Here is a 22,973-nt window from a genome sequence, read left to right on the forward strand (position 1 = left end):
TCCTAATCTACTGTGTACTCGTTTTTCTTTCTTTACCCCCACATTCTTTTATTAACTTTCAGTTCTACACAAAATCTGTCTCTCTCATATTTAATTGCTACTCAACAAATGGTTGATGTGTAACAGTGTCAGAGAGAGAGAGATAGAGAGAGAGCTAGAGGGGGAGAGGAAATAAATCTTTTTGTATGTTAAAAGTAGATAGGGTTTGAACAGATTGGTGATAAGGAATGAGTTGTAAAACTAACAACAGTGTATAAGAAATAGGGAAGCTTTGAGCCTAAACTCTTGAAAGAGATGAGACATCACAATTTTTCTGGTGTTATTTTTTAATAGAAATTTTAATGAATTTGGTAGTTACATTCATTGTAAAGGATTCGTTGGACAACAACTTATCATACTCTCTTTTTCTTAATGAAATTTTACTATGTCAGCAAGCTTCATAAAAAGTCTTCGATATGGAAGAAAAATAAGACACGTTTCTATAACCCAAATATTATAATGTTCTTTGTGTTTATACTCTATGTGGTGTCTTTTAATGTTACTTATGGGTTATGAGAAGTAAAATCCACTTTATGAGAAGTAAATCAATATTTTCACCTATGAAAACATATACTGAAATCTTTATTCAGATAAAAAAAACTATTCGACCAGACTAACGGTTCTTAGTTTTCCATATAGTAATAAAAGGGGGATGTTAAGAACCAGAAGGTAATCAATTGGGTTCATGATAAATGATTTAACCGAAATAATTACAGCCTTTGAAGAACAAAAAACGTAATTTAATATGTTAATACGGTCGAGAAAGTTAAATAGTATCCGCATAAACCTTTTAACATAGTCTTATGCATGCATTAGGAAAAGAAAAACAGACAGAGCTAAAAACTCAGATATTGAGGAGAATCAAGTACAGAGAACAACTAATTTCCGTTGTTGTTGTTCTTTGGGACTTCTCATAAAATTATATTTTATTACCTAGTTGATTTTCTATTTTTCTCTTATTGAACTTTAAAAACAAAAATTATATTTTTTGAAAAAACAAAAATTATATTTATCTTTGATCCATTAGTTACTAAGATCGGTAATCAAGATAAAGGTCCCCACCTTCTTGGTGGATCTAAAATTTACAGGTCACATTATTATCACTTGAGAAGTACTACTGTATATGGATGCTTTATTTAGGGTAAGATCTTACAGAATTCTAACTTCACGGGATCGAATCTAATTGATTACCTTTTAATAGCTTAGACCACTCAAGAACATATGGAAAAGGAAGAAAACGAGAAACTTAAGTAAATTCATATTAAAATTTTAAAATATAAAAAAAGTATTTATGCTATTTAAAACTTAAAATTGCTCATAGGTTATGATAATTTGAAGTTACTAGATTAAAGTAATATCATAAGAAGAAGTGAATGAGATGATTTTTCCCTATATCTCATTTGTCACATTTCATTATATTTTCTTTTTGTGTTTACCATTCACAACCAATTTTTACTACATGTTCGCACAACTTAATTGTTCCTATATAATAACAAGAAAACTCTAATAACAATGTGCACAACTTAAGTGTTCCTATGCAAATTTATTGTGTGTAGGAATTTTACCAGACATATATAGTAAAAAGTGGGAAGCAAGTTCCATAAGACTAACCCACTTATACATTGCAAAGTCATTTACAAAAGTCACAAATAAATCAAAATTAATTACGAAGAAACATTTTTTCCAATTAATTGATGGAAATCTGTGGACCTAAATACTAGTACTGATGAATCTAGTAAATTTAATATGCTGACAGAGTTTGGTGGATCTAAATAGTAATGATTTTGATATATTTTAAAATTGTTTGGCTGTGAAAATATACAATGTAGAATAGCTTAAATATATACAGAAGAGTTACTTGCAGAACAGTTAATTATTTAATAGGATAGTTAGAAAACTTACAAAATGGATATTTCAAAGCCAATGGAAGAAGCAGAGTAATAACTAATAAATTTCAAATGTTTTGCAAATTAGAAACTCTAAATATAGAAACAATAGAAGTATTATAAGTAATAATATACGCCCGGTAACCCACAATGGTTTGATTAGAAGTCAAACGCCTTATCCATTAGGCAACAGGCGCTTCGCTTGAGTTCTAAAGCAATTAAACAAAAATAGTTAATAATAAAGTTCTGATCTGATTTATCCATAATCAGTTTCTTTTCACATCCGCGCATTCGCTTACTATGTCAAATGTTTATAATCAAAGGTTGAAAGTACACAATATATTCAAACAAATAAGAAAGCTTTTTAAGAAGAAAAGAGAAGAGTTCTGGAAATATATACTTGTTGAGAGCTTCAATTGCTATAAATGTCCACATATTTCATTTGTCGATTAGCCACGCTAATAAAATATTTCATTCTAAAAACATGGAAATTGAGAATATTTTTAATTGATAGAGATTCATATGCCTCAGTGTTAAAAAAAAAAAAGAGATTCATATGCCTCTTTAGAGGCTCTTTGATTTGTCTTCAAAAACTCATGATTACTCAGAAGCAATTCGATCACTTCTTTGAGCTCTAGTTTAGTTGATACATTTGCTAGCGATAAGGGATTCGCTTGCTGCAGCCTTCATCATGTGATATAAAATATCTCAGTGTGCACGATTTCCACGTAATCTGTTTTCTTTGTTCTTTTTTTTTTTGTTATGCATGATCTGTTTTCTTTGTTCATTTATTTTGTTATGCATGATTTTCTTTGTTTTTTTCTTTTTCTTCTAGTTCATACCTTTATTCATTTTTAATACTAGAGTCTTTTGAAATTTTTTTCTAAAACAACTAAGTATTTTTTCTCGTGAACAAAAAATGAGTAACACAAATATAAAATAGCACTTCAAAATGGATATGTAGTTATTATTTAGATAATATACATTATTATATATATAAAATGAATATTTAAATTATAGTATATATTTATAATATTGTGCATCCAGCTAAAAAGTTTCTAGATCCACCACTGGTGTTGAATATATGAATATTTATAGGCTTATAGCAAAGAAGAACGTTGTGTTTTAAAGGGATTTTTTTTCAAATTCCTCAAAGGCAATAGATTATCGTTTACTTCATGAGAAAAGTTTTTGTTTCCAATTTATTTGTATGAAATTATCACACTGTATAAAGTATGGACATCAACTATATCATACAACCAATAGTATAATAAATCCAATTGTATGATATTATCTGCAACATAACTAAAGACATGACTAAACTGTCAGAGAATATACATTTTAATCTACACAGAATTCCTTCATATTTCAAAAGTATATATTAGCGTAATTGGGATCTAAATTGCTCAACTGGACATTACAAATTCAAAACTAAAAGATTTGCAGGCTGTGGGGTTCGAACCCACGCGCACTTATGTGCAGAAGAACTTAAGTCTTCCCCCTTAACCACTCGGGCAAACCTGCTAGCTGATTAAATGTTATAATTTATTGTTTGAATCATTTAAATCAATGTAAACCATCTAACTATGCTATTTCCTTTATTTGGGCCTTAGAGCATGAGCATTGGTGAACCCCCCTTTGGGGTTCACCCAATTTTTTTAATATTTTTTTGTGGGGCCATAAATAGTTATGAACCTGTATTTGTTGTTTTCTGCATTAGTGAACCCGAAGAAGGAGTTCATAGGAATAAAATAATAATATAAATAAAAAAAAAGAAAATTTCAAATTATTGAGAATACATAAATAAAATATTAAAATATATTATAAATATTTTAAAACTTTTTATTCAATACATAAGAGTAGATTACATAAATTGAGAAATAGAAGAACATAAAAACATTATTAATCTTCATTACCAAACTTTTGCCATATATTTTCCATTAAATCCGCTTTCAAACGATCATGCTTCTCTTTATCTCGGACTTCTCTGCGAATGCCTAACATATCACCGCCATGAATACTTTCTCTCCGTTGCACCCTCGAACTTCTGCTTGACTCTCCTGACTCGAACTCAGATGTATCAATTTGAGCGTATCCGTGTCGTTCGTTCTCTACTATCATATTGTGCAATATGACACAAGTTCTCATAATCTTTCCTATCTTTTCCTTGTCCCATAGTAGAGCTGGGTTTTTAACAATTGCAAACCTCGATTGCAATACTCCAAAAGCCCGTTCGACATCTTTTCTGGTGGATTCTTGACGTTCAGCAAATAGCTCAGCTTTAGGACCTTGAGGAAGTGGGATGGATTGGATAAATGTTGCCCATTTTGGATAAATTCCGTCCGTAAGGTAGTAGGCCATACGATAAGTGTGGTTGTTGACCTTGAACTTCACTTTAGGTGCTCGACCTTGTAAGATGTCATCAAAAACTGGTGACCGATCAAGAACATTGATATCGTTGAGGGTACCTGGTAATCCGAAAAAAGCGTGCCATATCCAAAGATCCTGTGATGCCACGGCTTCTAAGACAATTGTCGGCTTTCCTGAACCACGTGTGTACTGACCTTTCCAAGCTGTTGGGCAGTTTTTCCACTCCCAATGCATACAATCGATGCTGCCTATCATCCCTGGAAACCCGCGTACCTCTCCGACATCGAGTAATCGTTGAAGATCCTCAGGTGTAGGGCTTCGTAGATACTCATCTCCAAACAAATCAATTATTGCATTAGTGAAATTTTCTAAACATAAACGTGATGTACTGTCACCAAGTCGGAGATATTCGTCATATGTATCTCCCGATTGACCATATGCCAGCATACGTATAGCTGCCGTACACTTTTGAAGTGCAGAAAGCCCGTTCCTTCCGCAAGCATTTCGTCTTTGCTGAAAGTATGGAACTTCATTAGTTAGACGTTCGACAATGCGAAGGAACAATGGCTTGTTCATTCGAAAACGCCTCCTAAACATTTCCGGTGGGTATGTAGGATTTTCCGTGAAATAATCGTTCCATAGTTGATTGTGTCCTTGTTCCCGATGTCTTTCGATATAAGCTCTTCTCGTCGGCTTGTTGGGATGAGCATGAATCACTGAGTCGAAGAAATTATCAACTACTTGGTCGACAATTTCTTCTAAAGCTTCATCAACTTCATCACTTGATGAGGAAGACATTGGTGTTTATTTTCCTAACATGACAAAAGTTTTCTTATTAATAATAAAAGTTGTCATAATTAATACATTACTCTAGCATTATTACTCTATAATCTATTTTATACATTACTCTATCATTATTACTCTATAATCTTTTATTTTCATAATCTTTTATTTTCATAATCTTTACTAAGTTGTATATTATACCTTGTTGTGGGAATCACTTGAATGTGTCGGCTTGCAGCGAGATGGGAATCACTTGAATGTGTCGGCTTCCTTCAGAACTGGTACTAAATGGGAATCAGTTGAATGATCTCGACTTTTTACCATTTACAACTAAACATTCTTATCTCAGTCAATACAAAGAGAAGTGCTATAAGAGAATCAACTTGATAGAGAGTAATAAGTGAGAGAAGTGCTATTTCATATAATGATACAATGCAAACATATATAGAGAGTTTGAAACGATAATACATAATCCGTGAATCAAGTTGTGACTGACACAAAACATACTAAGTCAATCCGTGAATGAAAAAAGTGTAGCAAGAAACAAAACACTACACTTTCCCGTGACCAAAGATGGACTACAGTCCAACTACCCGCAACATTAAAAAAAAAAACTAGGCTTCAAACTTTACCGACTGATCAACTCCAACACCTTCACTCCAACCCGTGACCTGCACTCTCTGACCTGCGAAAGAAAATAAAACCCAATCAATATTTCATTTTAAGCATCGATTCAAGTTAAGCTAAGCAACGTAAACATTCCATCCGATCACGCTAAGCAAATCAACATAAACAAAGCACCAATACAAGGCACTAACCAACTCAAAGCATTTCACCAATTAGTTTAAACTTAAGGGATTTTTCTTGATCAGAAAGAGTCTCCTCATTTTTGCCAATGAGACGATCAAGGATCTTTTGTTTAGAAATGTTATTTTTCAGAGCTAGCATGGTTTCTATTTGATCATAAGCTGCTTCATTCCCGTGTTTCTTGCGCTTGGCTGCTTTGCTCGCCTTTACACCAGGAGGCCTCACCTCTTCATCGTCACCCACCACCTCCGGACATGCTTCCTTCCTCTTCTCCTTTCCACCAACTTTCGACAACGCGTGTGACCTCCATTTCTGATCAAATCTCAGCTCCCTCCAGCAATGTTCAAGTGCGAACTTGACATTAAAGTCATTGAAGAAGATGTCATGTGCAGCTTTCATGACATCATTCTCATTTTGCCCGCTGGTCTGCTCCTTCAAAGCGGCTTCATGGCAACCAACGAACTTGCACACCTGCTCATTCACCCTTCCCCACCTCTGCTTACATTGACTCCATTCTCTAGGAACGGCGCCAATGAGCTGAGGGCTTGAGTTAAAATACTCCTCTATCCTCTTCCAAAACGCCCCTGCCTTCTGCTCATTAGCGACTATGGGATCCTTGCTCGTGTTCAACCAAGCGCTAATGAGCACAAGGTCTTCTTTGACAACCCACTTTCTTCTTTCTGCAGGTTTAACTAACCCGGGTGCGTTACCAACTGCCTCAGCAGAGTCCACGTCCTGTGGGGGACTGCTCTGCGAAGCTAAAAGGTTCACAAACCCGGGAGAGTTGTAGGAGAAAGGATCCATTTTCTTTTGGGTTTGGTTTGTTGTTTCAATGTTTGTGTGTTTTTAGTTGTGGATTTGCTATGTTTTATAAACTAGTTTTTGCTTTCATTTGAGATAATTAACTAAAACAGAAGAATTAATCAAACTCTACCTACCACAAGTACTTCACAAACCGCAGTGAATACACATCAACTCACTGGAAAATATTAACTACACCTAAGTACAATCTATTGAGAGTTCACAGCAACCAACAACCAACAAAAAATTAATTACAGATTTTTAAAAGTTGTAGTTAGAGTTCTAGTTGGAGTTGTAGTTATTGTAGTAGTTATCATTTAAGCTTTCATCACTTTTAGTTAACTTATTAAATTGCTAAACTGGTTATACCAATCAACAATTTGTAACAGCCATTTTCGAACTACATCTAAAGTGGGGTTCAGTCTTACCTTCGGTTTCATTCGAAGCAGACCTTCTCCAACGTAGCAACCTGAACGGTGAGGTCATCTACCTGCTCAGAGAGCATTTTAACCTGATCCTGGACATGTAAACATCAAACAAAAAGTGTTAGTCACGCAAAACATACCACACAAGTATTGAAAATGTGTTATCACTAACCTCCAGTCTGTCGATCAGTTTACAGAGATTCGACGACCCCAACATCACTTCTTCAGCCTCCACCACCCGCTTAGTCAACCTTTCGATCTCCTCCTGCACACCTATCACCCAAGGCTGACGATAGTGGAATCCATCAGCCTTGGTTACACCAAAAACAAATATCAGACACTCTACAATTTGCAAACCCATAAACGATAATCAAAGCGTTTAAGATCAAACTTACCTCGTAGTTCTTGCATGTGAAGAACCGCTTCCCCGGAAGAGAGTCGTACTCGTCCTTCCGGCGTACCTCATCGATGATTCTCCCACCACATGGACACCTTTTGGGAATCCCGTACTCTGAATCGCTGACGAACCCTAGCATGTTTATGTGATCCTGTTGCCTCTTTGAATGTCTTCTCTCCTCTGCCGGATCCATCTGTGACAGAAATCAAATTATTAGCACATAATTAGGGAAGAATATGAGTAACTGAACCCTCAATCGAACTCCCATAACGATTAAAAACCCTAAAAAATAAAATCCCCAAATCGATTTAAAATCACCCCATCGGAAATCCCTATCGCACATAAAATCTACGCTACCACACCGTCAATCTACACAATACTGACCTAAGAGTGTGGAGAAGAGAAAGCGGATTCGATTTGATGGAGAAATAACGACGGAGAAGCCACGGCGTCGATTATCGCCTCGGAGAGAAAAAACCCTAGCTTTTTTCACTGATGAGAGAAATGAACTGGTTCACGCGTATCCCCTCCTTTCTTCCTCTTCGACGCGGAATGGAGAAGCCACTCACCGCCCGACGCGTGGCTTGAACCCGCCTCTTACGGGTTCAAGCGTAAGGCCCGGTTCAACGATTAAAACCCATTTTTCCTTTTTTTTAAATCAAACGGGCCTAAGAACTCGAGCCCACGACCCCCTCATGAGCTCCTGATGCGCATGGTCTTAGTGTTATCTGACATTTATACCACTCAACTTTCTCTGGACCTATTGGTTGTATATTTGATCGAGAAAAGGCTCCAAACAAAACATAATAATAAATTAGTTTTACAATTATTTTACACATACACACGTTTAGAAAACATTAAAATTAACAAGTAACTTTTGTTGTCGTTTTGTACTTCAAAATATAATTGTTGTCTACATCCTATTCTGTTAAATGATTTGAAATTATTAACTGAAATCACTAAGAAACAAATAATGAAATGATAAAACACAAAAAAAACAAATTACTTTTAAAAATATTTCACACATTTCATCTATACTATTAAAGCTGAAGTATATTTTAAATTTTTCCTTGATTTTTGATAGTATTTACATCATTGCCACTTCCTTTAATTTAAATTAAGCATAAATAGTATATTTAACCTTTATTACCTAAAATACAAATGTATACCAAAAAAATATTATGTTACTTTACTTATGAATAATCATCCAACCTTATACAATAAACAAATGCATTTATGAATAAATCATTCAACCTTATTTATGTTTTTAACCTTATTTAAGTTCATTTAGTTAAATACATACTATAAACATATTAAATAATTAACTGACAAAACACACTAATAAAATAATTTAAAAAATATCTCACACATACACAAATTTCAAAAACACTTAACATACAATTGTTGTAGTCGTTTGTTCTTCAACATGTAATATTGTCTACATCTTATTTTATTAGAATGTTTAAAATTATTAGCTGAAACTATTGTTGATACAAATAATAAAATGACAAAACACACTAATATAATATTTTATATTAGAAATATTTCCCACAGACACACATTCAAAAACTTTAAAATTAACACATAATTGTTATTTTTCGTTTGTACTTCAACATGTAAATGTTGTCGACATATTACTCTATTAGATTTTTTATTAACTGAATTATTGATGACACAAATACTGAAATAATAAAACAAACTAATAATATAGCTTTAAAAATATTTCACACAAACACACATTTCAAAAACATTAAAAATAACATGTAATTGTTGTTGGCGTTTTGTACTTTAACATGTAATTGTTGTCGACATCTTATTCTATTAGATTCTTTAAAATTACATCTTATTCATCTTATTCACTTTATTCTATTAGATTTTCTTAAAATTATTAACTAAAAATATCAATTACATAAATGATAAAATGACAAAATAAACTAATAAATACTTATTTCTCACAACCACACATTTCAAAAACATTAAAACTAACATGTAATGGTTATTGTTGACTTCAACATGTAATTGTTGTCAACATCTTTTTCTATAATATACCTTAAAATGATCTTTTTCTATAAAATTCCTTAAAATTATTAACTAAAATTATTGATGACATAAACAATTAAATGACAAAACACACTAGTATAATATATTTATAAATATTTCACACATACACATATTTCGAAAACATTAAAATTAATATGTAATTGTTGTTGTCATTTTGTATTTCAACATGTAACTGTTCTCGACATCTTATTCTATTAGACTCTTTAAAATTATTAAAAGAAATTATCAATTACACAAATAATGAAATGAAAAAAAAAACACAATAATTTCAAAACATAAATAACAAAAGGTTGTTCTCCTTCTATTATTATCAGAAGAGTTTCATGGGGCCTCTTAAGATGTCCAAAGCCAAGTTACTCTTGCTTAAAAGAAAATTGTCTATTCGATTTTTTTTGGATAATCTAGCATAATATTTAACTCTTAATCACTGTACTACGCAAACAATTTAGTTAATCATCATCTCCTGGAATGATCAATATGTCCTTCTTATCTTAGAGTATTGACTCAAACACTTCGATAATTGATAATATGTGTGTTGTTCTCATTTTTCTAATTAAAAGGAGAAAAAAGACAATTGAGAAAACTAAAAATTCAATTGAAAAAAAACCGTCATTGCTATAGTCTTGGTTCAGCTCCCTCAACTATTTTCACATAAGTTATGTGATTAAATTTAGATATTAAAAACACAATTAGCCACCATAAATTTGACAAGTGGAGAGAAGACTATCTCTCACATTTTTTGTCAAAGGTTTTCACATTTTCTTCAAAATTTTCATATGTTTTTGCACAACTTTTTCCTAATTTTCAAATAAAAATTTCTTTAGAATCCGCCTTGAATAAACTAACACTAATGCTACTTTTAGATATAAAAGACTTTTAAACTATTTTATCTCCATCTCTCTCGCAAAAACCTTTGGCTGAAGTCAGTTAACGTCATTTTTCTTTCATTTAATGTCAATATCAAAACCCTGATTCGCATCACTAAGATCATATACACAAGAAAAAACTGCACAAAATATGTTCACTAAACCATTTAGATCGTAAAGGACCTAAAGCCATCAAAATTCCCCTCTCTTCTAGATAGATTGGCTGGAAATTTGGTTAAATTACTCACCAGATAAAACAAATTTATTCAGGTCGCCAACTAAAAAAAAAGCATGTGCTATTGAGATAACAGCAACAAATCTAAACAACATGAAGTAGAAATATAGTAGGCAAGAAGAATCTAAACGTTTGAGATCCTTTACCTCTAACGGATCTCTTATAATCAGATGGGAATACATATTGTCTCTTTTGCTAGGAAGGTCATGCGCGACTGTGGAATGAGGCCAAACAAGATCACCAAGTTTTCAGCATTTACACTTTTGGCCCTTATGCAATTTACTCTCCGCCTCATGAATATCACGCAACTCTTTTACTGCTTAAGATATCAAGTGGAGGAGTTTACTGCTTATGATCCCAAAACCTACGTGATATCGAATCCTACGGTATCACATACTACAAAATCAAGAGAGAAACTCTTAGGTGCCAAGGTGCTTTGAAATCTGCTGGATGTTATGAATTTGTCGTGAATGATCCCACTAAGAGTTACGGTAGGAAAAAATCATTTTAGTATTTTTAAGTTGCCTTTTTAGTTTTTCAATTCTGTTAATCTAGTTCTTTGTTTTTTTTCTTGTTTTTTCAGAAAAAGTTATGAGAAATACATATGTCGCAGACTTACAGATACACATCCAGATACTCATGAAAATTCTCATGAAAAAAAAAAACAAGTTTTGCTCATTGCCGGGGACATGGATTTTCTGTATATCATGCAGCAATTTCCAAGCACAAATTTTGTGCTAGCCTTGAATGATGAGTTTGACATCCGACTTCTTAATCCACCACTAGCAGTTTGGCGAAGGACTACTAGAAACCGTGCTACTCTGACTATGTTAGAGGGAGGACCTCCTACACATCGGAATAGCTAGGCGGGTGTGACGTATGCCTGTTATGTGTGCTAATTTAATGTTTCTTAAATCTGTGTATGTTAAGATATGATTTCAGTAACCAGTTTAAACTTATGCAGCTAAATATCTATTTCTGTGTGTTTATGAGGTTTTGACCCCTTCGGTCATTATCATTACCAATTTTATACCAAAATTTTCATGGCCATTTTCAAATATTATATTTATTAATCATAGCTTTTGCTTGAAACTAGAAATACTTTTCTTTTTAATGTGTAAATTTTTGTTATATTGCTTTCATTTTGTACTTCAACATGTAATTATTGTTGTCATTTTGTACTTCAACATGTAATTGTTCTCAACATCTTATTCTATTAGATTATTTAAAATAATTAACTGAAATTATTGATAACATGTAATTGTTGTCGACATATTATTCTAGTAGATTCCTAAAAATTATTAACTAAAAATATTGATGACACAAATAATAAAATAACAAAATAAACTAACTATACTTACTTAACACAAAGAAACATTTCAAAAATAATAATAATAACATGCATTGGTTATTGTTGTTTGTACTTCAACATATAATTGTTGTCGACATCTTATTCTATAAGATTCTTTTAGATTATTAACTAAAATTATTGATGACATAAATAATGAAATGACAAAACACACTAATAGAATACATTTAGAAATATTTCACACGTTCACAAATTTCGGAAACATTAAAACTAATATGCAATTATTGTTGTCATATTGTATTTCAGCATGTAATTGTTATCGACACCTTTTTCTTCAAATTTTCATATTTTTTGCTTAACGTTTTCTTATTTTTTAATATTTTTTTCTTGAAAAACTGTATTAAAAAACTAACACTAATACTGTTAGATGTAAAACATTTCTATATTTTTTTATAACGTGAATTTGGATTCACTATTATCAGAACGTTACCTAGGGGAATGCAAAACATTTCTATATTCTTTTCGAAAACTCTTTCCGTATAGGCCAGAAAACAGCTTGTTTAGAGAAAGACTGACTCATAGAGCAAAGGCAGCTATCTCTTTCAAATAAAATCTATCAAAATGTTTCTTCAGCGCCGACTCAATAGATCCTTTAAGATTTTTGATGTCATACCCGTCAGGTAATCTTGCATTATCTGAATCCCATAGGGCAATGAACTACTTTTTTTGTGAGAGGTCGAGCTAGGAATGTATTGTTTAACGAACGTTGAACCTCTGCCACCGTAGCTAGGTTAACATGATTTGTTTTCTTTATATTTTCTTATATCTTCTTTATGTTTTCTTTATGTTTTTCCTTTTTTTCTTCATTTTGAGGATGATAACAATTACAAGAATTTAGAAATTTAGAGAACACATAATTTCCAGAAGTTCAGTGTTTACTTACACTTTTAAAAATCTATAAGAAATGTAATTGTTTTCAGAATAGTAAAAGACTTCTTGTAACGTTACCCATCATTAGACAATTAAAATTGTTTTCATGACAACCCTATTATACGTTCGCTGCCATTGTCTCTCAATTCGGTCCACCTCCGACTAGACACATCATCACCTCATTATATGAATTTCTTATTTTAACATTCCTCTCATCCACCATGCCTTAATTATTTTCTTTGTACTAGAAAGTGAAAAGTTAAACTTAATTTGTGAAAGTAAACTTCAGACATTTATCTATAGAATTAGAAAGAGGAGGTACCAAAACATATATTAGACTAGAGTGTAAAACCATGATAAACAAACAATATAAATGTAAAGACGCAAAATAGAATAGCAAGAAGATAAAACCAAAAATATAGAGTACTCAAATGGTAAAACCATAAATATAAACCTTTTTTATAAATATATAAACTATGATAAAGTAGTCAGATGGGCCTAACCTTCAGGGCCATTGTTAATCTTTAAGTCATTATAATATGGCCATTAAAAGCCCAAATATGTTGAACCATTAAGTACAAAAGTTGAATTTGAAACCCAATCCTTTTCGGACCAGAACCTTAATCTGGCGCCTTAGACCAACTCGGTTATATCAACATTTTGCGTTTATCTCATTACAACTATAGTATAAAACCGAAACAAACTAGTAGTTAGTACGATGGGGGAATTTGCAAGTTTGAGAACTTGGAAACTGAGCATATCATCATGAAACGTCAAAGGGTCAGTTGATTTCTTGTTTTTATGCACAAAAAGTCAAGGTTTGACACATAGAACGTTAGAATAGGACTCGTAAACAAGTTTTGGGATGTTTGAATAAGTCTCAATCGTGTTGTCATAGCTGTGTCGTCCACTAAAATCATAGTGCAGAGACATGTGTACTCTGAATAAGAAGTGCAAAATATAACTCATTATTTATATATATGTATTCAAAATGACCAACCAATCAATCAATTAATAGTTCACCCGATGATAAAAGAGGGTCTTGGACTAAGATTTGAATAATGGAAGGTTTAAAAGATAATCCATTGGTGTATTATCATCACAACTTGGCCAATTAATTCCAGTCTCTGTGATTCTTGCAGCAATTTGTTCCCAAGGAACATCAGCCAAACAACCACCACTTGTTGTTCCTGCAATATAACCAAACTCTGAGACATTATTGTCCATTGTTTCTTCCCATGCATGGTCGTTGCTAGTATCCAAACCCATATTCCATGTCTCTTCTTGGTTGACAAGTCCTTGAGGAGTTGGGAAAGACATTAAGTAATCGGGTGGCTTCATCAAGTTCTTGCATTTTGGATCGGTTACTCCTCCTATGTTTGAAGAAGTTTGTGGAGTCTGCATCAAGCAAGCCAGGTCCTCGTGGCTTTGGCTCTGGCAACTAACACTCTAAAACCACATGTTTCAGTCTTTGGGACACTTTGGAACTAAAGAATCCAAACTTGATCAATCTCAGAGATGGATTTATTTTTGTATTATTAATGATAGTGAATATGGAATTCATCAACTGGAAAAGACCTTTTGAACTATCATAAGTTTCCAGCATCAACATCAGAAAGATATAAGTAGAGATCAACTGTTGTGTGTATAAAGAGAAGATAAACCATTTCATTATTGTTTTTAAAATAGGATGAGCAAATGATTGTGTTGAGCTAAAAAGTCTACAGAGCTTTGAATCTTTCTCTAGTTACATATCAAAGCTTGTGAGACATTGTACAAGTAAATAAACAAAAGATCAAATAAAGTTTCCATTGATGATGATGATGACAAGAAAGGGTCTGCCTTACTGGGTGGTGACAAGGCGTGGGCTTCCAGCATCTACTTTCTCCCCGGAGGTGATCATTTCCACTCTTTTTTTTCTTTTTTATATGTATTAATCTCACTTGCATTTGACAATATTTATTTATTCAATTTTTTTCCTTTTTCCAGGGGATAAAACCTCGAGACGTATCAAGCATGATACCTCAGAATGTTAAATGACATGTATTTATGGGTAAGGGACTCTCCTCAGAACTGGAGTTATGAAGCTAGTTTGGTCCTGTTCGCAGATCAGTTCATAGGTGCCGGCTACTACACCGATATGCTTCGACGATTGGATGCCATGGATTACGATCTTCTCTTAGTCACTCCGACTCTGGACATCAACAACCCCGAAAGCCCTCAATGGCCTGGATTGTTTATAGATAGAGGCGCAGCCTGTTTTGCTGTTGAAACAAGCAAAATCTCTCAAGAACCTCCTAGCCCCAAAAAGCATGAAGCCGATGCCGCCGCTGAAGAAGAAACTCTTAACACGCATGGCAAACTTCTCTTGGAAACTGAGGACATCAAGAAACCAGAAAGCCCTGAATTGCCAGCAGGAAGGTAAAAAGTACAAAGCCAGCTAGCAGCAAAACATACCGTAGCACTCTTGGAAGATGGAACATCAAGGTATGGAGTAAGTTCGTCGGCTACAACAACACCTCCTCTCGATGTTATATACGGCCCAATCTGCACATAGGGTCAGAAGAGAGAAACATTATGTGAGTGAGATGTTTTTTTTTTCATACTAAAATCTTTAAAACTATTCTATAGAAGTCTAAAACAAGCATATCTACCATTTTGCTTACTAATCATTAAAACATTATCTAAGATGTTTCCTCCATACATTGAAACTAACGACCTTAATAAGGTCAAGAGCATGAATGAAAGACATGAGGAGATTGACAGAACAGATTTGGTCGTGTTTATACCACACGCTTTCCTCGTATTCTATTTCTAAACTTTCCCCAATACTTTTAGTCTTTGCCAAATTGGCCCCACTACTTCATTTTAAAACTATTTCATCCTTGATATGTATTTTCTCTATGATGAAACCAAGAGATCATTCAAGTAGCAGATACAGAAGGAGAAGACATTAACAAGATGAAGATTAATGGGAGAGTAGTACATGCCTTCATCGATTTGGAGACAACTACTATAGATAGTGCTAGTGCAACTAATCTTAGACCTAACATTGATGATGTACCAGGGAAGTATCACTGATGCAACGTGACTATTTATGCACTATAGTGAAATTTTGTATGAGGGAAATGTAATTGTTAAAAGGTATCACCGAATAAGAGCCATTTTCAACCGTGTAGACCTTTTCAAGGTTAATTTCAATACATATGTTTTTAGTTTGCATTTTTATTGATTTAGCGAAAAATGTTGATTAAAAATTATTGTTTATGATATGTGAAAACAGTGTGGATCCAAAAATATTTAGATAAAAATTTTCTTATAAGAATAAATATTTTATTTGAATTTTTTTTTGTTTATGTGGTAGAATTACAAGGTCGATCACTTATTTATGAATAAGAACATCTATAAGGAATATGTCTAATCTTCGATTCAATGTTATAAAATATTTAGTCTCTTAGAACTAAAGATAATAGTTCTTAAAAACAGTTTAAATGCATAGATAATATTTGATGAAAAATACTCGAATATGAAAAGAAAAGTAAAAACCTTTGTCTTTGAAAGCTAAGAACATAGTTCAACTCTAATTTCCATTATCTTGATCACTCTTGCAAAAACCTTTGTCTCTGAAATAAGTTAAAGTCATGCTTCTATCATTTAATGTAATACCAAACCATTGATTCTCATCCTAAGATCTTATACATCATACAAAAACTGCACAAGCTTTGTTCACTAAACAATTTTTCTCAAGTTCCATTGGTTTATTAACCATAAGTTTATTAGCTACATCCATTATTAACCATTGATTCTCATCCTAAGATCTTATACATCATACAAAAACTGCACAAAGCTTGTTCTTAACCATAAATTTATTAGCTACATCTATTGTTCTCATAATTTGTTTTGAGAAGAAAAGAAGAAGAACGCAATTGAGAAAGCTAAAATCTCAATACATATTTTTCAGTTTATTGATTTGCAAAACAAATTATTAATTATTATTTTTGATATGTGAAAACAGCTCGGAAAGAAAAATTGTCACTATTGGAGGTAGAGATGGTTACAGATATTAGTACATTCTTTCCTCCTGATATCGAATACCACCGACTCAGTAGCAGAAACATGTTGTGTGAAGGTGAACCGAGATCACTTAATTGTTATGATTTCATCGTAGATGATTACGGAAACAACAAAGGAAAAAAATCCAATTTAGTATTTTTCAGTTTCTTTTTTAGTTTTTAATTGTGTTATTATCTTTTTTTTCAGTAAAAGTAATGAGAAATACTGATATCGCGGACATGAAAATAATCAGCGACGTAATCTTGAGAGCCCACGGAGAGCAGAAGCATATCTTGATTCTTGCTGGGGACAAGGATTATCTATATCTCATTAAGCAATTAACACTTGGTACGGACATATAATTTATGTTAGCGGTAAACGATGTGGCTGACGTACGACTTCTTAATGCACCATGCCGAGTTTTCGATGAAGTGCTATGGTTTATAGAGGAGCCTCTTTTGCCTGAGTGATAGGATGCAGTGATGGAATGATATGGTTTATGGAAGAGCCCCTTTTACGATGGAATGCTATGTTTTATAATCTTTTTCTTAAATTTTAATGTTAATGACATCAATAACCAGTTTAACTTAAGCAGCTATTATCTTTTTTTTTTCTTTTTTTATGAGGTTTAGACCAACTTTTCCATCATAATTTTCTATTTTTTTAACCAAAATTTCATGGCTTTTTCAATATTATATTCTTTTGATCATAGCTTGCTTGAAACTAGAAAAGAGGCCTCAGAGATGATGCACGTAGAGAGATATTCTCTGGTTGGTAAACCTGACTAAATTTAAAATCTAATAAGGGAAAAAGATTTAACGAGTGAAGAGAAGAAGTCGATAGCTACTCTGGTTGTTTGCCTCGAAGCTTACTGTCAAGTTTGGAGGAAACCTAAGTAGTATAATAGTTTCTCTCATCTTATTAACTTAGCCAATAAACTTATTTATATAAATACATAACTTGTCTAGCAAGTTCTTTACATAATTGAATAGGAAATATAACTTATACACTAATGTTAACTTTCCTAATAGTTACATGAAAATATATTCTAGGTGAACTCGTTAAACAAGACAATGCTAGCTCGAGCTCTAAGACTTTGGTTGATGAAGATGGATTGTCTTACCAATGGGGACGAAGGCATGGTGGAATTTCCCAAGCTACCAAAAGTTCTGACAAGATGAGATAAATGGAAGAGGAGTAGATGTCTTCATCGATTTGGAGTCCACTACAATAGATAGTGTCAATGCAACTAACATTAGAGCTAACATCGATGATAGACAAGGGAAGTATCACAACTACAATTGACTATTTGTGCACTCTAGTCTCTGGATTCAGAAATTCTAGAAAGTATGTATCGAGGAAATATGATTGTTAAAAGGTATCACCGAAGAAAAGCCATCTTTCAACCGTTTAGACCTTTTCAAGATTAGTTTCAATACATATTTTTTTAGTTTGCAGTTTTATTGATTTAGCAAACAATGTTGATTAAAAATTATTATTTTTCATATGTGAAAACAGCGTGGAACCAAAAATATTTAGATAAACCTTTTCTTCTAAAATGAATATTTTATTTTAAAATGATTTGTTTGTGTGGTATAGTTACAAGGTCATCACTTATTTATGAAAAAGAACATATATAAAGAAATATATGTTTAATCTTCGTTTCAATCTTTTATAATATTAAATCTCTTAGAACTAAAGATAATAGTTCTTAAAATTAGTTTACATATATATATATAAAATAGTTGATGAAAAATACTCGAATATGAACAAAATTAAGATTAATCATTAGTTGTTCAACTCTAATTTCCATTATCTTCATGACTCTTGCAAAAACCTTGTCTCTGAAATAAGTTGAAGTCATTCTTCTTTCATTTAATGTCAATACCAAAACTCTGATTCTCATCCATAAGATCTTATACACCATATAAAAACTGCACAAGATCTGTTCACTAAACCACTTTTTCAGGTTATTTCATGAATATTTTCATAACCGCAAACTTGTTAGCTACAACTCAAAGACCCAGCGCCGTCAACCATCTCGAAGACTTTTTCATATTTCTCTTTCTTCCATTTGAAACTCTTTGCAATAGTTTCCTTCGTCCTATCCATTGCGACATAGATGTAGCCCATTATCTAAATATAATACTTAAAGTTTGGTCCTTTCATGTTCCTGTCTGTTTACATCAGGTCAGTGCCACAAGCTCCCAAAATGCAAAGAGTTCGGAACACTCTTTCTGGGAAAAATGGCTCAATAGACGTGTTCATCAACTTGGAAACCACCACCATAGATAGCTCTGATGGACCTAAGCTTAGAGCTCACATAGGTACGGTACTAGGGAAGAAGTATCACAGCCGGTTCATGACTGTCTATGCAATCAGAACCCCGGATGAAACACTTGTGAAAAGTTTGTATCAGGGAAAAAAAATTGTATTAAAACCTATCAGCAAAGAAAAGTCATCTGCCACGAGTGTAAACAGTGTCAAGGTCAGTGTCATCATGCACTAACATATAATGATGTTCAAAGTATTATGAAGTTTTACTAAATTAATCGATAAAAAGATTATAACGATTTTCATATACCATGAAAGAGAGTTTAAACCAACAGTAAAGATTATAAGTTTCAATATATAAAGCATTTACTAAAAACTCAATATTTTTGTAGGGGTTAACACATAGATTTCGAGAAATTTTTTAAAAATATGACAATATTGTTTTAACGCATATTTGCATCATGAAATAATATATAATGATGTTTAAAGAGGTTTGGAGCCTTTGTTGTCTCCGTTTTTCAAGAAAATAATGATTTTATAGTTAAATATTCTACCGATTTTGAGAGTATTATGAAGTTTTACTAAATTAATCGATAAACAAATTATAACGATTCTCATATACCATGAAAGAGAGTTTAACATACATTAAGACAAATGTAGAACATGGTTAGAAATTTTAAAACAACACTAAAATTTTAGGCTTCATTATATAAAGCATTTACCAAAAACTCAATATTTTCGTAGGGGTTAACACCTAGATTTTGAGAAAATTTTAAAAAATATGACAATATTTTTTTAATGCATAGTTGCATCCTGAAATAACATATAATGATGTTCAAAGTGGTTTGGAGGCTTTGTTGTCTCCATTTTTCAAGAAACTAGCGATTTTATAGTTAATTATTCCACCGATTTCGAGAGTATTATGAAGTTTTACTAAATGAATTGATAAAAATAATTATACCGATTCTCATATACCATGAAAGGGAGCTTAACATATGTTAATACAAATTTAGAATGTGGTAAGAAATTTTAAAACAACACCAAAGATTATAGGTTTCAATATATAAAGCATTTACCAAAAACTCAATATTTTCGTAGGAGTAACACATAGATTTTGAGAAAAATTTGAAAAATATGAAAATATTGTTTTATTGCATATTTGATCATGCAATAACATATAATGATGTTCACAGAGGTTTGGAGCTTTTGTTGTCTCCGTTTTTCAAGAAAATAGCAATTTTATAGTTAATTATTCCACCGTGAGAGTATTATGAAGTTTTATTAAATTAATCGATAAAAAGATTATAACGATTCTTATTTACCATGAAAGAGATTTTAACAGACATTAATACAAATGTAGAATGGGGTTAGAAATTTAAAACAACACTAAAAATTTTAGGCTTCAATATATAAAACATTTACCGAAAACTCAATATTTTCGTAGGGACACATAGATTTTGAGAAAATTTCAAAAAATATGACAATATTGTTTTAATGCATAGTTGCATCATGAACTAAAATATAATGATATTCAAAGTGGTTTGGAGACTTTGTTGTCTCCATTTTTCAAGAAACTAGCGATTTTATAGTTAATTATTCTACTGGTTTTGAGAGTATTATGAAGTTTTACTAAATGAATTGACAAAAAATTATAACGATTCTCATATACCATGAAAGAGAGTTTAACATACGTTAATAAAAATTTAGAATGTGGTTAGAAATTTTAAAACAACACTAAAGATTATTGGTTTCAATATATAAAGCATTTACCAAAAACTCAATATTTTCGTAGGGGTTAACATATAGATTTTGAGAAAATTTTTAAAAAATATGAAAATATTGTTTGAATGTATAGTTGCATCATGCAATAACATATAATGATGTTCAAAGAGGTTTGGAGCCTTTGTTGTCCCCGTTTTTCAAAAAAATATCAATTTTATAGTTAATTATTCCACCGCGAGAGTATTATGAAGTTTTACTAAATGAATTGATAAAAAAATTATAACGATTCTCATATACCATGATAGAGAGTAGTTTAACATACGTTAATACAAATTTAAAATGTAGTTAGAAATACAACACTAAAGATTATAGGTTTCAGTATATAAAGCATTTACCAAAATATCAATATTTTCGTAGGGTTAACACATAGATTTTGAGAAATTTTTTAAAAATATGAAAATATTGTTTGAATGTATAGTTGCATCATGCAATAACTTAAAATGATGTTCAAAGAGGTTTGGAGCCTTTTTGTCTCCGTTTTTGAAGAAAATAGCAATTTTATAGTTAATTATTCCACCGATTTCAAGAATATTATGAAATTTTACTAAATTAATCGATGAAAAGGTTATAATGATTCTCATTTACCATGAAAGATAGTTTAACATACATTAATACAAATATAGAATGTGGTTAGAAATTTTATAACAGCACTAAAAATTTAGGCTTCAATACATAAAGTATTTACCAAAAACTCAATATTTTCGTAAGGGTTACCACATAGATTTTGAGAGAAATTCAAAAAATATGAAAATATTTTTTTAATGCATAGTTGCATCCTGCACTAACATATAATGATGTTCAAAGTGGTTTGGATCCTTTTTGTCTCCGTTTTTTAAGTAAATAATGATTTTATAGTGGTTATTCCACTGATTTTGAGAGTATTATGAAGTTTTACTAAATTAATTGATAAAAAAAATTATAACGATTCTCTTATACCATGAAAGAGAGTTTAAGAATCATTAATAAAAATTTTGAATGTGTTTTGAAATTTTAGAACAACACTAAAGATTATAGGTTTCAATATATAAAATATTTACCAAAAACTCAATATTTCCGTAGGGGGGTTAACACACAAATTTTGAGAAAATTCAAAAAATATAACAATATTGTTTTAATGCATAGTTGCTTCATGCACTAACATATAATGATGCACAAATAGGTTCGGAGCCTTTGTTGTCTCCGTTTTTCAAGAAAATAGCTATTTTATAGTTAATTATTCCACCGATTTTGAGAGTATTATGAAATTTTATCAAATTAATCGATAAAAAAATTATAACGATTCTCATTTACCATGAAAGAGAGTTTAACAAACATTAATACAAATGTAGAATATGGTTAGAAATTTTAAAACTACACCAAAAAACTCAATATTTTCGTAGGGGTTAACACGTAGATTTTGAGAAATTTTTTTAAAATATGATAATATTGTTTTAATGCGTAGTTGCATCCTGCATTAACATATAATTGCATTAACATATAATGATGTTTAAAATGGTTTGGAGCCCTTTTAGTCTCTATTTTTCAAGTAAATAGCGATTTTATAGTGGTTATTCCACCGATTTTGAGAGTATTATGAAGTTTTACTAAATTAATTGATAAACAAATTATAAAGATTCTCATATACCATGAAGAGAGTTTAACATTCATTAATACAAATTTATAATATGGTTAGAAATTTTAAAACAACACAAAAGATTATAGGTGTCATATAAAGCATTTACCAAAAACTCAACATTTTTGTATAGGTTAACACATAGATTTTGAAAAAAATTCAAAAATATGACAATATAATTTTAATACATAGTTGCATCATGCACTAACATATAATTATGTTCAAATAGGTTTAGAACATTTGTTGTCACCGTTTTCTCACTGTTTCTATTGGTAATAGGGATAAAACGAGAAGAGTGAGATAAAGTTGCACAAAAAAAAAAGGGAAGAGTGAGATAAAGGCA

General features: G+C 31.8%; 2 protein-coding genes and 1 non-coding gene across 10 annotated transcripts; all 3 read right to left on the bottom strand.

The window, feature by feature from the left end:
• Nucleotides 1–150: 150 nt before the first annotated feature.
• On the bottom strand, nucleotides 151–19,630 carry LOC111210495 (putative nuclease HARBI1). Of its 8 annotated transcripts, XM_048748506.1 has the most exons (4): nucleotides 7,893–19,630; nucleotides 7,507–7,701; nucleotides 7,284–7,421; nucleotides 151–7,203 (listed from the first exon to the last, which is right to left on the bottom strand). In XM_048748506.1, exon 4 carries the CDS (start codon nucleotides 5,091–5,093, stop codon nucleotides 3,828–3,830), a length of 1,266 nt encoding a protein of 421 aa, XP_048604463.1. In that variant the 5' UTR covers nucleotides 5,094–7,203; nucleotides 7,284–7,421; nucleotides 7,507–7,701; nucleotides 7,893–19,630; the 3' UTR covers nucleotides 151–3,827. The 8 variants fall into 8 exon arrangements, with proteins under 8 accessions (XP_048604463.1, XP_048604461.1, XP_048604460.1 ...); XM_048748504.1 differs by having other exon boundaries at nucleotides 151–7,421; XM_048748503.1 differs by having other exon boundaries at nucleotides 7,507–19,630.
• Nucleotides 3,367–3,449, bottom strand: TRNAL-UAA. The gene has a single exon. It is a non-coding gene; the product is annotated as a tRNA-Leu (tRNA).
• LOC106423980 (glutathione S-transferase T3-like) lies at nucleotides 5,693–6,689 on the bottom strand. Its single transcript, XM_013864724.1, has 2 exons — nucleotides 5,915–6,689; nucleotides 5,693–5,763 (listed from the first exon to the last, which is right to left on the bottom strand). Exons 1-2 carry the CDS (start codon nucleotides 6,687–6,689, stop codon nucleotides 5,693–5,695), a joined length of 846 nt encoding a protein of 281 aa, XP_013720178.1.
• Nucleotides 19,631–22,973: the final 3,343 nt, after the last annotated feature.

Source organism: Brassica napus, chromosome C2, assembly GCF_020379485.1.
Source record: "Brassica napus cultivar Da-Ae chromosome C2, Da-Ae, whole genome shotgun sequence".
In the NCBI taxonomy this organism is placed as follows: Eukaryota; Viridiplantae; Streptophyta; class Magnoliopsida; order Brassicales; family Brassicaceae; genus Brassica; species Brassica napus.

Excerpts from the sequence above, each read along its gene's own strand:
- LOC111210495 (XM_048748506.1), bottom strand. The coding sequence starts at position 5,093 with ATGTCTTCCTCATCAAGTGATGAAGTTGATGAAGCTTTAGAAGAAATT.
- LOC106423980 (XM_013864724.1), bottom strand. The coding sequence starts at position 6,689 with ATGGATCCTTTCTCCTACAACTCTCCCGGGTTTGTGAACCTTTTAGCT. Across the intron at positions 5,764-5,914 it reads CCTTAAGTTTAAACTAATTG|GTCAGAGAGTGCAGGTCACG; the intron begins GTGAAATGCTTT and ends TTTCTTTCGCAG.